Consider the following 16484-nt stretch of genomic DNA (forward strand, 5'->3'; position numbering starts at 1 on the left):
CTGCAGTGTTGTGTTTTTGACTTTCAGCCTGGGAACAGCGCTGATAACACCAATGGTTTTAGTTGCTGCTCATTGATGTTTACTCTGACCAAGGACTTTCTGAGTCTCATGCTCTGCCAGGGAGGAGGGAAGCTGGGAGGAAGCAGAGATAGGACACCTGACCCAAACTAGCCAAAGGGGTATTCCATACCACAGCATGTCATGCCCGGTATATAAACTGGGGGCAGTTACCTGGAAGGGCTAGCTTCGCTGCTCAGGTTGGGCTGGGTATCAGTCGGTGGGTGGTGAGCAGTTGTATTCTCCTCCCTTGTTATTTCCCTTATCATTATTGGTGGCAGCAGTAGTGATTTGTGTTATACCTCAGTTACTGGACTGTTCTTATCTCAACCCGTGGGAGCTACATTCTTTCGATTCTCCCCCCTATCCCTCAGGGAGCGGGAGGGGAGGAAGGGGGAAAGTGAGAGAGCTGGCTGTGTGGTTCTGAGTTGCTTGCTGGGCTTAAACACGACAACTCTTCTGTGTATCACTGGAGTAATGAGGGTTGAAGGCTACTGATGAAAGATTGCACAGACTGTATGCAAGGAGCTCTTGTTTAATTGTATCACTTTCTCAAATTCCAGTAATCTTGAAATATACAACTTCATGTGTTCCTGTGAAAATATTTTAAGAGATATTTCCCCTGCTCCCTTTTACATGTTTAAGAAGGGATTTTCTAGAAGTTCAGTAACTGTCTAACCCATTTATTATCTTTTTGTATATAGGAATAGATAAGCAATGTGTAGTACTATCAAAACATGATTTTTTTTTTTTTCTTCCATTATGTAACTTCCATCTGTAATAGTGATTTTGGGTGCTACTTTTGACTCCAGAAGCATAATTTTCCAGCTGATGTGGTCTTGGCTCTGTTATTTCAATAAACACGTAAGAAAATGTATCTGGAAATCCCTGTGTGTTCAGAGAGAAAGACTTCTGCTTCAAAAGGAATGGAACAAGCCTGTTAGAAATGAGCTTCATGTTCCAATCTTAAATCTGTACTTAAGTTCTTGCACATACATTTGGCTAAAGTTTGTGCTATGTGTCTCATCTGATCATGTGTGAGCAGCCAAAGATAGCACACTACTGCAGCCTGTGTGCAAAGCAGCACCTGCCTCTAAGTCGTAAGCCTGAAGAAGGAGTTTTGCAAAACTGCTCTCAGATGTATGGCCTCTCAACTGGTCAAACCACTGCTCAGAACCTAGGAGTCGTTGAAAACCTTTTATTTTTGGAAGAGACCATTATTAAGAACATCTACATATGTGGATTTGGATGTCTGGAACATCAGGACCCTCCAGCCTCTCACACCAGATATTTCTTTCCCTTTACGGCTCAGTTTTTCCTTCATATGCGTTTGTATCATAGTTACAGCATTGAAATGTAACTAAATGAATCCCTAACTGCAATTTAACTGGGAGGGGGAACTTGCCCTTTCTTTCAGTGAAATGATGCAAAGATCTAAGTTATGAGGGTGTGATTCTGGTCAGAATAACACCTTTTTTGCTTTAAACATGTAACCCGCTGTATACTTGTTGAAAACAAGTCATTAACTTCTTTCTCTCTAAGAGCCATTGGGAACATGTCCAGCTTCCTGGGAAGGACTTGTGGGAGTTTTATTTTTTTTGTTAACTGGGAGACGTTTCCCATCTTCCTTAGCACATCCAGCTAGCCTGTTCTGGCCTGCTTTACAAACTTGGGCCAGACTTGAAAAGACAACAGCTAGAGGCATTTATAAACTGCACATACCTTGTCAGGTCTTGATGTAATCACGGAAGTAAATCACCATTGTCTGTTCCTAATGTATGAATGGATTTCTTTCCTTTTCAATTCCAATGAAAGCAATGGATATTAAGCCTTATAATTTGTTCATAGTAAATCACATGGATAGTAGGAGGGCCAAATTCCTTTTCTGGTAAAAAAGGAAGGAAAAGGTTTTGGCTATTGCAGTTTAATCATAATTATGATACTTTATTTTTTCACATAGACAATTTTTTGAAATATTGAGTGTTTTAGGATCAACACTTACAATAACTGTGCAATGAATAACATTACACGTCCTAGATGATGTAAAAAAATGCAGATTTGGTTGGTATCAGTAGGAGTGGAGCAGGGTTTCTGGAATTCAAGCATGTATTGAAAATAGAGAATCTGTATTTTAAAACTAGTACATAGGATTAAACTTCTCCCCAGACTAATAGGTGCTGGGCATGTTACAGAAACATGTTCAGTCTTAAGACAGATGGGAGCTTTGCACTGCTCTGTAGTGTTATCTGTTGCTGTATGAGACTCCGAATTGGAGATACAGCTGCTATTAAGAGCAAACAACATAAAAGGAATAATTTAAGGTGTTCTCAGAAAAGGAAGTTGCTGGCTGTACTCAGACTCTACAATTAAATTCTGCTGCAGCACATAATCTTATTTTTGGCCTTGTAGGAAGTTGTATTCTTTTGCCAAAATTTAACTCATATACATTTTCTTTCACCGAAGTGATTTATAATCCTTCTGTAAAGGAAATGATTGTCCAAATGTGGCATTTCTGTTATTTAAGTGAATGGAAAAAGCGGGAAATACAATCTTTTATTGTGTGTTTACCTACAGTAAACTTAAAATGAAAACCATTCTGTAAGCCTGTTTATAAGGCATGAAGTTTACTTTTGTTTTGCTTAACCAAGTGGCCGAAATGCTGCCAGCAGTATGTCTGGAATGTTATTTACTTGGTCCATTTCTGTGGTTTTTCTTCATAGCACTGTACGCATGCCACAGTTAGCAGTCATTTACTTACCACTGAACAAAGTAGTACCCCCAAAGCTGCATTTATTTGTCTCATTGTGGGCTTAATAATAAAACGTTCATCATGCTCACAGTTTTCCCCCATCTCTCCCTCCCTCCCTTCTCTTAATCAGAATTGCTTTTGGCAAAGACTTGGAGAGCTGCTTTTCTTTTCTTGCTTTGCTCTCTGTGACTTGATTTCTCTATTAGTGCTTTAATTTCGTACATTGTTTCTTACAATGCCAACTGATTGAAATTGTATAACTTGCTTTGCTGAATTACTATTATTTTTTTATAAGGAGATGGTTATTGAATATGTTTTCCTATTTAATTGTGTATCATATTTTGGTCTTGGTTTGAGACATTTGACTGGTTACAAGAAAACTGTGGGTGTTTTTAACATTTCCAACGGAAGGGTAGGGCGGGTGGGGAAGCTCTTTGGAATGCTGATGAATAATATTTGACTCTTGGAAATGTCTTAAGGCCATGTGCTCCCCTACCATGCTTGGAAGGCTAAACATAGTTTTAAAGACCTGTGGTCTTGAAGGTATTACCATTGTGCTTTATTTTCTTTCTAACTGGCTGGAGTTGAGAAAACAGTTGAAATGCTGATGGTTAGTGCAGGAGTACTCTGCAGATAGTGATCTTCATTTGTGCCCTTGCTACTCCTGTCTGTGGCATGGTGCCCTGTTAATCCTGTGAATGTCAATCACAGGGTTTAATTCTACTACTTTTCCTTCCTAGATGTACTTAATTTCAAAAATTAAGTAACTTTTGAGATGTTGATGTCTGTAACATCTATAAGCATAGCAGAAATTGCCTTACAGCAGAACATGAGTAGGGAACTGCAGTAACTTGCAATTCAGTGTGTTTTCAATAGCAGAGCAATCATAGAATCATACAATCATAGAACAGTTTGAGTTGGAAAGGACCTTAAGATCATCTAGTCCCAACCCCCCTGCCATGGGCAGGGACACCTCACACTAAACCATGTCAGCCAAGGCTCTGTCCAACCTGGCCTTGAACACCACCAGGGATGGAGCATTCGCAGGTTCCCTGGGCAGCCCATTCCAGTGCCTCACCACCCTAACAGGAAAGAACTTCCTCCTTATAGCCAATCTAAACTTCCCCTGTTTAAGTTTTAGCCCATTACCCCTTGTCCTATCACTACAGTCCCTAATGAAGCGTCCCTCCCCACCATCCCTATAGGCCTCTTCAGATAGTGGAAGGCTGCTATGAGGTCTCCATGCAGCCTTCTCTTCTCCAGGCTGAACAGCCCCAACTTCCTCAGCCTGTCTTCATACGGGAGGTGCTCCAGTCCCCTGATCATCCTCGTGGCCCTCCTCTGGACTTGTTCCAACAGTTCCATGTCCTTTTTATGTTGAGGGCACCAGAACTGCACACAATGCTCCAAGTGAGGTCTCATGACAGCGGTGTCCTTCAACCTGCTGGTCACACTCCTTTTGATGCAGCCCAGGATACGGTTGGCTTTCTGGACTGCGAGCGCACACTGAAGCTGGCTCATGTTAAGTTCCTCATCAAAACTATATAATAAAGCAATAATTCATATCATTTTCCCCTCCAATTTCTCCTAGTACTTGAGTCCAAAGCAGAGTAGATTGTTCTCCCCTGTTTTGAAAAGCAGATATTTAGTGAATATAGAGTCTGCTGACTTCTGTGCTTGTGGTAAAGGATGTTTTCCTTCCTCTGCATTTGCAGAAATGATCAGTTCTCATCATCAAATGGTATCTTTTTAGCTTGTTTTAATTTCTAATAAACTCATGTGTTTTACTATACATGACTCTTGTTGCCTTTGGATAGTCATGTGTTTTCTTCATAAAAAGTTTCTGCTTTATTTATTTCCAGCTTTGATAATTTAACTGATAAACGCTGGCTATATGTGCACCTGCTCATCTTTTATTATCCTGGCTTATATATAAAATGTTTCTATTGAAATAAATCAGTCTTGTAATTTGAAAAATATACCAAACTTTAAGTTACTTTTTCCAGGTCATAGGTGTTTGACAGTTGAATACAAACCAACTGCTTGGCAGAATTTTAGTTTGATCCTCTGCCGACCAACTATAAAGTACAGCCTAATTTCTAAAAACTCCTGAGCTGTAAACTATCAGTCATGACCTAGTCATGCATACAGTAATAGAGGCTGACAAGAGTAATGAAGCCTATATATTATTATGGCCATGTAGTGCATGTTATAACAGATCAGTAATGTATTTTGTCACTCATGTATTTTGTCACGTTTATGTTGTGCAGCCCACACATCATCTTCCTGTCACAGAGTGTATTATCAGGAGGGAGCCAGCTCTGTGGAACACGTCTGTGCCATGAAATTGCTCATGCTTGGTTTGGACTGGCCATTGGTGCTCGCGATTGGACTGAAGAGTGGTTAAGTGAAGGGTTTGCCACTTTTTTAGAAGATGTATTTTGGGCTAGGGCACAACAGGTAAGGTGATGATGATACACCACTTCTCAATTCAATTACGTGGAAATCAAAATTACATACCCTGCTGTGAATTAGATATAAATTAAACCTCCTGTGTTAGGAATACAGGTCTTTTAAAATAATACTGGATTTTGCATGCTGACTTGATTAAAAAAAATAATCCTTCCTTATTCACAGTGAATACTAATCTCTACAGAAGTAGAGGTCAGTGCAAATAGGAATGGAAACATCTGTTTGTCAATGATTACCTTCCCACAAATGTACTACTGCATTATATTACCCTGTTGATTTGCATTCTTTCCACTTGTTTTGTGTTCCTGAAACTGGAACAATCACCAGTCTTACTGAATATTGCAATATACCAGGTACCTAATGAAAATTATCTGGTTTTGTCCAGTGGATAGCCAAGAAGCAATCTTCAAAACAAAATGGAAGCTAATGAACAGAGTACTTACACTTTTTTTTTCTCTTATACTGCCCAGGAAAGCTTACCCCCATGTTAGAGGATTAGAAATCATTGTCTGCCTCAAACTGAAAAGCTTGTACACTGCATGACAGCTAGTAAAGTAGTTTCCTGATCTAATTCTTGGTTTTGTTGTAGCCCTGCTAAGTCAAGCATTTCGTATGTTAGTCATTTGTTCCTGTGCTTCTGTCAGGCTCTTGTTCTGCCCCTCAAGACTGCAGAGCTCTATCTGTGGAAGAGCAGTGGGGACAAGGAACTAATATTTAACCTCCATTCTGTTAAGTATCAGGAATATTTATACCACCAACCAGAACAGAATTTCTGGTCACTTACCATGTTTCTGGAACAAGAAAGAGACAAAGGCTGTTCAAACACTTTGCTTTTCCCTTCTGGTCCTAAAACTAATTTCTGCCCTTACTTGAGCATCACTGCTCTGCTGTGAGCTGTTCCCATTAATTCTATGCTTTTGTGAGTCACTTGAAAGCATTTTCATTGTAGTAGACGCCCTTCCATGTAGCTAAGTGGAAAAGAGAAAATAACAAAACAGGGTGATTAGTGCCTTTGTTAATTTCGAAGGTCAGAAAAATCCCTTTTTGTTTTTCTTTTCTAGCCTTATTGGGTAGTTTTGGTGCTGTGCAATTATGCAATTGTTCAGTTGTAAGATTGTGAGTATATTCCATAGTGTCTGACAGTAACTTCACTTGTGACTGAAATACTGGTGTAATGCAGGATAATGCTAGCTGCTTTTTCTTTCTCCCATCTTCCATCTTTTCTTATAATAGAGAAATATAAATTAGCAGTTATTTGTAAGATGACAACCTGGCATTTATTTCTTAAGCATGTGTCTCTGTTAATGCTATGTATATGGAGGAAAGTACAAGAAAGAGCTTTCACAAATGTAACAGAACTAATGGGAAAGAGGAGTGAAGTTGGGATACAAAGCAGCTCTTTTCTTTCAAGCTGGGAAAAGTAAAGATGCAACCAAAATTGCCAGGTATCTGTGCTGTACATTCAGTTCACTTATTGCCAGTCACTAAAGGGAAAACAACATGCCCATCTCTCTCCTCAGGCAGAACTATTTAACTGACTATTGATTTGATGCACACAGTGAGGCTTCTGTTTTCCTTAGTGCTGCTATTAACTCTCATAGCAGCAGCTGTTATGTTTTGGTTTTGTTGTTTGGGTTTTGTTTCGTTGTTTTTTTTAACATGGATATAGGTACTGTTTCCTGCAGCTTCTGTGCATTAAAGGGAAACAAAACAAGTTTGTCTTTCTGAAAATTATTATTGTCTGTTCGGAAACAGCAATTGGTGATCGGTGTTTTTTGTATACTAAGCAGCTGTCACATGATGAAGTAAAAGGGCTGCAGGAATTGAAAGCTTTACTTCGCTGGCGCCGACTCAGAGATGAGGTGCAGAACTCTGAAGAAGAGCTGCAAGTTTTAAGGTAACAGTATCACAGTTTAATTTCTGCTTTTGCATGTTCTGTCTCTACTGTTTTCCACCAGTTTCTCCTTTCAAAGGCTATACATCCAAATAATCTGGTTAAATCTACTACATTTCCTTATTTCCTCTGAAGAAAAAAAGAAAAATGAAATTAAATTGACTAGCTTATTTGTCTTCTCTATAATTCTGCAATTGCTTTTCTCTTTGTTATAGAATGCTTTCAAAAACCGTGGGATTTAGTTTGATATAAAACATCTCTAAGCAGTTTACAAGACTCTTTATTCAGGAAAAAAAAAAAAAAGGCCATTTCCTTACTTCACTGTTTGAAGCTGTGACAGATTCATTTTCTGTGGCTGAAGACAAGCACATACTGGAGTGTGGTATCTAACTGCCAAGCTGTATGAAAATTTAAAAAAGAGGGGGAAAAGTACAATGAGCTATAGAAATCTACTTTTATTTATTTATTTATTTATTTTTTTAGAAATGAGTAATAATCATATTTAAACAAGAATTCGGTCTTTAGGTATCAGATGCTGAGCTCAAAGCTTCTTCTTACATAGCTAAAGACATTTGATCCAAAAAAGATTCTTGCTTTGCTAATGATACGTAATCTGGGCTGTGCTGATTGGTGTCATAGGAATTTGCCATATTCTTTCACCTTGAGTGGCTGCCTAACATCTCCACTGCTTGTCTGCCCACAGTCTTTAACCGAAAAATGCAAGTTTACTAATCCTAGCTGAGATTAGCTTTGGTCAAATAATGGAATTACAGGGACAGATTTCAAGAGATTATGTAGACCGTTCTCCTACCCTGAGACACAGGCAGTATATACAGACCAATTCAAGTAGGTCTTATCTAATATTTTCTGAGAGACCTTCAAAAAAAAAGTTTCCATGGTTCCTGGCTAAGCTGTTCTTAGTGTTAACAATTAAAAATGCACAGCTGAAATACTGTTCATTTCAAAAAATATAGTTTTCTTCATTTCTTTCACCAAGTAGAAGTGAAGAACGAATTGATTCCCATCCTCTGTATGATCATCTTTTACATGGTTTTAGAAGACTTTTGCCATTTCATTCACCTTGAGATCTTTGTTTCTTTTTGTGCTTTTCCCATAGGACCTAAAAGCCTTTTAGTTTTGGGCAATAGAAATTGTTCACCAACATAGAAACTCCTGTCTATGGCCTCATCTAATCTGAAAACGTCACCAACTGCGTAATTGTAGTCTTTCATTGACCGGTTTTACTTCATGTCTATTAGTTAATTGTGTATCCTACGTATAAGCAGGGTCAGTGAAATTATACATTTGTAATTTTGCGATTTGATGATAGGTGTAAATACAAAAGCAGGCTTTATCACAAGCTGTCATGGAGCTGCTGCCAGTACAACTACTGATTGACAGATGCTGGGGGTTTTTGTTTATTTTAAAATAAATGTTTTTTTAGGAACACTGGTTCTTATGATATGAGGCTTATCTTGAGGTATATTTTCCATTTTCAAGGTTATGAAACCCCATTTGCTACTTTTAATAAAATGTCTATGTGGTGTAAATTTTTAAAATCATTTTTCGAAGGGCCAAAATATCTTTTGCAGCTTGAAACTCGGGAAGGATTGATTTATACTGAAATTGAAACTTAAGCTTTCTGTTGACTTCCACAGTTAGTAGACAGAAGTCTCAAATAAACATACTGCTTACCTTTTTCATAGTGGTATTCTCAGTGCTAATACAAAAGAATGATGTATCATTTCTTGTTTGAAAAATATGCTTCTCATGTACACTTCAGTAGTAGAACATGATGCCAGCTCAGGATCCTAGCAATCTCTTCCTTTTTGCTATCTTTAGTTTCTTGTGGTTGCATTTAAGGACTTACCACTGGTTCACTCAGATATAAATATTCTTTACTATTTTTGTGGAGAGAGTTCTCTCTTTGCATGTTTACTGTTTTTTTGTTTGGTTTTTTTCTTTTTTTTCTTTCCTTCCCCTTTTGAAAGTATATGCATGTGCTTTCCAGAGGTTGTCTATGAGAGAGAAAATTCCAGTCTTGGCATCACACTGGTTTTTGAGTCTGTACTGGGACTTGTGCTAGTTCAAGCTTGTTTTTTTATGCCAGGATATTAAAAATGAATGATAAGAGTTTGTTATTTCTTGCCAATTATGTCAGGAATTAAAAAAAAAAATATCAGCCAACCTGTTCTTTCCAAGCATAAACTTAATCTTCAATTACTTTTTTGTTGCCTGCTGGGAAATCATATGATTTTTTTGTGCTTTGCTTGTTCAGACTAGGTGAAAGCCACTCAGCAAACTGATCATCAGTATGATGGTTCTTCTTATAGTGGATATTTGGCATTACATTATAGTAGCATCTCAGGAGTTTCCTGTGAAAAAGAAGTCATGTATGGAAGAAATAGATAAGTATCTTTTCAGCAGGCAGCAGCTCTGAAAGGCAGCACCAGCAGTTCTTGGTTTGGAAGAAGAAGTTTGTGGCATTGTAGTGCTTATACAGGATAAGACATCAGGCAGAATCCTGTGTAATTTCTCAGTTTGAAGCAAATCTGCAGGTATAAAAGCACCTGTGAAGTATGTGATGGCACTTACTCTGCTGGCAAGTATCAAATCCATCACTCTCATCCAATGTCTCACATTATGACAGCAAATAGAGAAGTCTATTTTGTTCTGTAGAATAAAGCTGGTGTTGAGATTGTTTCATGTCCTTGCCCATAAGACTGAACTTCAGCTTGTGATTCTTCCTTAAGACAAACCAGTGTTGATATCTAACTCTAAATTTGTCTCTGAGTTCCACTTGAGTCAAGTGTATTTCCCTCTTGAAGCAATGCTCTCTGACTCTGTAGGGGTTTAAAGAGTTTTATTCTATCACACAGATAGACACAGATATCACACAGGAAACTCACCTTTCAGATGGTCTCTCGTAGTCTCTATGTAGGTTTTCAGGACTACCTAATGCATCAGAGCATTTAATTACGAAGTACTTCCTGGTGAATTGTGATTTTACTTTCTACACAATACTTCTTAGCCTGGCAAACAAAATTCCTCCTTCCTTCAGAAATTTTCCAGTATGTAAAATGTTCATGTAGCAGCTCAATTACTTTATATCAGCTTGCCTTTAACATTATGCCTAGCTTCATCTACTGGGTTAGTTGCCAGGTTTTGTAGGTCAGTGTAATGCACCTCCAGTCTCTGCCTTCAATGTGTTGTAAATATACTAAGCATTGCTTTAAAATAGTGTACTGAAGTACTGACATAAATACATACAACGTAAATTTCTGAGTATTTATCCTTTTGCACACATTATCAGGGGTATATATATGCACCCTTTGCAAAATCAAATTCTTGAGTACAATCATGCAGATGGGATACTGCTTTCCATTCACCTGCTAGTATCTACAGAGTCACAAATTTGGAGGAGGAAGGAAGTATGGTTCCCTAATTTACAACAATTATGATTATGGGAGGTATTTCAGTTTAGTGTGGATCCTGTAGCCCATGCTCAAACTCCATTTTTCAAAGTCTATTGACTGGCCTATATATTATGGGAGAAATGAAGCATTTTTGGCTTTTTATACTCGCAGAGAACAATGAAAAGTTGCCAGCAGGCCTTCCTTCCAGGAGGCTGATCCAGAATGGAAACAGGTGGACCTCTGCTATCCTGCAGTGGGTCTGCAATGATTACATTGTCTGCTACCACAGGATAAGAAATCAGTTATTGATCTCCTCCTTTCAATGTTGAAAGAAAATACTAACTATAACATGTTAAAGGCATTTGTTAGGAACAGTGTAAAACTGAATTGCTTTTATTTTTTTCTATTTTATTTCAAACGGTTGTATTTGATCAAACTTTTACTGTGTGAAGTGGGTTTCATCTGCACACATCCTAAATACAGTGCCTAAAGAGTGAAAAAATCCAGCTTCGCACTCAGGACAAAACTAATGAGAATTCATTACACAGATACAAATAAGGAAGAATGTTTTCCTCAAAGCAGACATAGATATAAATTTGATCACAGAGATTAGCTCATGAGAAGTGTATCAGTGCTTTGAAGAATCCTGCACTGCTGTAGCCTATGTTGCCCCTATACTGGAGAAGTGGGAGGAAAGATGATTGGTTTCCAAGACTGGCCATTTCAGAATCCACACTTAGAATTGGGGAGGTTGCTTCAGCTACAGGGTTAGGCTCCTAACATAGACGTCTATTCTCAGACCACTGTCAGCTGCAACATTTTCTGCATGGAAGAAAGTAAGCTGTAGGGGTCTTGAGTGCCATGACTGTGAAGGCACTGCTTACAAATGAATTTAAAAATGTTTGCATAGCTTCTCTTTAGTTTCACTCTGTGTTAATAAAAGCCTAGAAGTTGTCCACACTTTACTGCTGTGGGTATTTCTTGTGCATGCAGATGAAAGAGGTGATTCTTGCAAGTATAGTCGTGTAAACTATTAAACCAATGTTTAGGTATGAGAAGAGAAAATTCTACTTGAAGATGTCTTCAGTATCCTCCCCTTCCCTTTTTGCTTCATCTTCCCTTTTCCTTTCCCCTTTCCCTCTCCCCTCTCCCTTTCTCCTTCTACTTTCCTTTCCCATTCTCCTATCTCTTTTTGTTTGTTTTTCTTTATTCATAATGAGTCTGCACTGTAGAATGGCAGGCAGTGTGATGCCATGCTAGCCGTGAAAAGAGTACACCAACATAGTGATGTATTTCTTTTGTAACCCAGCTGTCTGATCACCTATGTACAAAATTTCATTAAAAGTATGAAATTTTTTTGTTCGTCTGTCTAAGCCAAGTTATTTACTTAAGGTAAAGGAAAAGAAATAGTCACAGGTGTCTAAACTTACTATACTATTCACAATGCTTTCAACTATAAGAATGTGCAATGTATGAGTAATTTCTTTATTTACTTCCCCAAGACTTAATTACTCTGTTACCATTTTAGGCCCAAAAAGGAGAGCACAGGAGAAACGAGCGAGTCTGGAGCATCCATTGTCAAACATGGTCTTAAAGCAGAAAAAGTCTTCATGCAGGTCCACTACTTAAAGGTGAGTGTTGTCAGCTGATTTTTAATTAAATTGCTTTACTAATATGGTAAAAAGTTTCTTTTTTTTAGACATGAACAAATTCATAGAATCCTATTTATTTCTTGTTTAATTTGCAGGGTTACTTCCTTTTGCGGTCTCTGGCAAGGACAATAGGAGAGGCTTCATACCTTTCATCTTTACGAAAATTTGTCCATAAGTTCCATGGACAGCTTGTCCTTTCTCAGGTACTGTGCTCGGGGTTGCTCTTCACTTTCTGGAAAAAAAGCCCAACAAAACAAATTATCTAAACTTTTGATTCTGTCTGTGGTGAAAAGAAAGAGGCAATTGTGATTTGGCAATATTGGTAAAATTCCTGCCTGCTAGAGGGCAGAACATTTTTTTTTAAGGTGATACATAAACTGGGTACCCTACTAGTATCTGTTAATATAAACAGTGGGTGATTTTAGTATTTGTTTTTTTTTGATTTAAACTTGATGCTTTGAAAGGTCAGTGCTTGTAGGTGCTGTTGTTCTCAAAGACAGGGTCATTTACTGTACTGGAATTGTCTCCTGTAGTCTTTTAGCTCATGGGTTTTGGTTGTGGTCAGTCAGCCTTTTCCTTGATAGCTCTCTGTTTCTGACAGAGAAGAAGCACAGAGTAGGAATGCAACTGAAAACTTCTACACATCGTAACAGTGTGTGCACATTGTATTTCTGATTCTCTACATGCTGCTTCATTCGGTGCTTGTAACTTCACAGTCTTTCTTATCAGCATGACAGCCTCTTTCTCATTAAGTCAGAGAGTGGTGTCCCCATCACTCTGACATTACACTCACCCGTATCACAGTCTTGTAAACCTCTATATAGGTTCCCTCATCATGGTCCATACTCCCATGTTTCCTAGCATTATGTTACTGAAGGAAACATCCTTCTAGGATGTTTAAGATGTTCTGCTTCTTTCTTTCAGCAGACCTTCTCTGACAGTGATACCATGCAGTAGCAGCCCTACCTGAAGAGCACTTGTTCTCATAGGACAGGATTTCTTCCTAGACTGGTGAAGCCTTGGTTGTAAATGTAATGTTGAATTAGGAATATGAATCTATCCTCCAAAGTCCAACTGCATATGTTAATCACTTGAATTACAGACTTAGTTGTTCTCTTCCTGTCATAAATGGTATATAATTGCTCCATGCAAAGTGGAATAGCTTCAAAAGAAAACATTAAGCAAGTCACACCACAGTATCTCATACCGTCTGTTATGTAGAGAGCCCAACTGGGGTTATAAATAGAAATCTACCTCCCCCTAAGTCTTTCTGAAAATGTCCTGTAACCACTGGCTGTAGTGTTAAAAGAGAGTCTTGTTTTCCAGTGTTTTATTTTGAGAACGGAATGACGTATTTCACCAAAACCAAAGTTCTAGGGAATCCTCTCATTGGTGACGAGTCCAGCTTGTGCCATGGCACTGTTGCTTGTTGCTTCGGTAATGCTGTGAAAACAACCATTGATTGGGGTGCCTGTGAAGCAGGGCACTGAACTCAGCATGGTTAAAACCAGGCCTGGAACAAAAGAAACAGCATAACAAATATTTGGTATCACTAGAAGATCAGTGTGATGAGAATGAGGGGTGGGGGAAGAGAGAGGAGGAGGAGGAATACATTTCTGAAAACAGTTTCTTTGCTGAAGTCTGTCTTTTCTTGCGTTGTGGTTAAAATCTCTGAGGGGATTCAGGATGCTGATATACATCTCCTTGCAATGCAGAATAAGGGCCTGTGATTTTGAGGGAATGGGGTCTAACACTTTCCTGCCACAGGGATTCTTTGCTCGTGTGCTTGGTATTTTGTCTCACTCTCTTGGGGTGAGATGTATGCCCATGTATCTTACAGATAGCTCCCAGAACTGTAGAGTATTTTGTATGTCAAGTCACCCCGAAGTTAGGCGTAGTAGCTTTACTGCAGCAGCTTTACTCTGTGGAGGAACATCTGGGGTGATAAGGGAGTTAATGTTTCCACTGTTGCAGCTGTTTCCTGTACCATGTTATTGAGACCTTGGGTGGTTATGTTTGGCATAGTGTGGAAAATGACAGTGACTATATGAGCCTTGTCTACATTACGATGTCCAAAATCATAAATATGATGCTTTGCTATTACACATGCGGAAACTGACTGAAAGCAGAATTTGTAAGAAGCAGCCCAGTGTTTAAATCTGGTGGTAAGAACGATGCTTGTTCCTCCTGGTTGATGTGAGGTGAGGTGTGTCAGTAGACTGATTAAATGCTGCAAAATGCCTTAGCACATTATACTATTAGTCATGATAGCTAGATTGCATTGCAATTGAACTACGCATCTACTAGAGATTTCTTCCTCTGTCCAACACTCTACTATGAAATGTTAATCTGTAGTGTACTAACTTCAGTCTCATAAAATGAAATACTGTATGTTGTTTCTGCACCCAGAAACAAACCATTCTGGTTATCGGTTAAAAGCATTGTTCAGTGTTTTTAATTATGCAAGCAAGATTAAGTCATGCTTTTATTTCAGGTTTCTTAGGTTACTTTTTGTTTAAATACATGCAATATATCCATAGGTATGTGCTTAATGTAGGTCAAAAAAATACAATTTCCTACTTTCCTTCATTTGAAGATACCTAATTTGGTGGAAAAAGAGCTGTGTACTATGTAACTTGTGTGCTTTTTTGTGCTTTTACCTTGTTTCACAGCAGCCTAAATCCATCTCCCACTGAAGCTGCTGAGAATAGGATTTTAACATCATCCTGTTGTTTGGTCACTATGTAAAAACTGCAAAGGGGATGCAGAAATGATAGGGCTATAACCAATTGTAAATGCATTTACTTTCTTCATAAGATTATGTTAGTGTCTAGTATTGGCAGATTAGCAATCACAGCAGGAATTGCAAATGCAGAAGTAATGAAGTCAAGTTAGTACAAAGTTTATTATTCAAGTTCCTTTTTGAACAAACATTCTGTCAGTGTTTAAATGAATAAAAGATTTAAAATAAATAGAGGTGCAAATGGTAGGTTTAAAGATCATAATGTTGTACTTTCACCTTGTCCAAAATAATTGTGAAAGTTCCCAGCTTTAGGAATTGTAGCTATGAGGGAATGTAAACCCAGTGAAAATAATTGCCCATGTTCTGAATACTAGTCTTGTTTTCAGTGGTGCTTGCAGTATTTTTCCTAGATGGGAGCTGCAGGTGCAAGGAAATGACTTCAGATGTGAAACATTAATCAGTTTGCCTTTTTCCTTCATTTTGGTTGCGTGCTCAGTATGTTTTTAATAGTAGTTTTTGTTTATTTTAGTTGAGTTAGCAACAGACGAGTAAAGCAAGTCTGGAATCTTTGAAAAAGATTTTTAAAAATCTTCCATTTTTCTTTCTGTGAGAGAATTCAGTCACTAACTGCTTTGACTTAACTTTTAAAATAATGGAGTGTTACTGACTATAAATAAATAGAAGGGAGTGTTAGTTGCTGATATTCCTAAAACAGTTAAACCTGGTGTTCAGTTTGATACTGAAATAAGAACACTTTGGAATTGAATTGTTTGAAGACTTCAATTTTCATGTATTTCTGTCTGCTATAATAATAAACCAACATCTGTAGAAGTCATCTATCAGATACAAGCTATGGTTCGCTGTAGTAAAATTACACTCAAGAAGGCAGTGCTTAAAACAAAAATCATAATTTATGCTATTTGTGAAAGTTTTAAAGGCAGATGTGTGGATCCAAGCCCACTCTGTATGTACCTATATAACATGTCCAGCATACTGATTTGCATGGGTACATACTATTATCATAGTTTTATAAGATTGGTATTTGTACACACATCTCCATTCAACTATTCATTTGCATGTAGAGCTCTTATAACTAGAATTGGAAGTCTAAGAATGCAGTGTGCATGTATTTTGATGTTTCAACCTCTAGAATCTCTTCTTTAGATGAAAGTTGAGATAAAGTTTGTCTCTGCAGTTTCATGCTTAGTGTTCCATGCTTACTGACCTGGGACCTTGAGCAAAACACTGTTGACATCCTTGAGGCATGGTCTGGACTGTGGCACTGTCCCATACAGAGCAGCCTCCAGGACAGGGGTCTTTGCTTTCTACACTCTCATATGCTTGTAAAACAGAAATAGATGGGTCTGTTTTGCTAAGATTGAGTTCATTTCCTCTTCCAATTCTTGCGTAAATGTCCATATTCCTACTTTTATTTAGCTGTGCACCACACAGCCTTTATTCACTTTCCTTATATATTTGTGTTATAACATAACCTTTAATT

At 38.1% G+C, this 16484-nt stretch overlaps 1 protein-coding gene across 7 annotated transcripts in view; it reads left to right on the plus strand.

The window, feature by feature from the left end:
* The window catches only part of AOPEP (aminopeptidase O (putative)), a 190685-nt gene that overhangs the window by 67459 nt on the left and 106742 nt on the right, over positions 1-16484 (plus strand). For 6 of the 7 annotated variants that reach the window (XM_061456324.1, XM_061456331.1, XM_061456330.1 and 3 more), the window contains 4 exons: positions 5077-5266; positions 7066-7175; positions 12117-12219; positions 12336-12443. In XM_061456324.1, the coding sequence (XP_061312308.1) occupies positions 5077-5266; positions 7066-7175; positions 12117-12219; positions 12336-12443 (511 nt within the window). The remainder of the gene's footprint in view (positions 1-5076; positions 5267-7065; positions 7176-12116; positions 12220-12335; positions 12444-16484) is intronic. The other variant, XM_061456327.1, reaches the window with a different exon arrangement.

The sequence above is a fragment of the Pezoporus flaviventris genome, unplaced genomic scaffold (genome assembly GCF_033815535.1).
Source record: "Pezoporus flaviventris isolate CSIRO_AGI_PZ_B2104156 unplaced genomic scaffold, CSIRO_AGI_Pfla_v1 ptg000022l, whole genome shotgun sequence".
NCBI classification, from domain to species: Eukaryota; Metazoa; Chordata; class Aves; order Psittaciformes; family Psittacidae; genus Pezoporus; species Pezoporus flaviventris.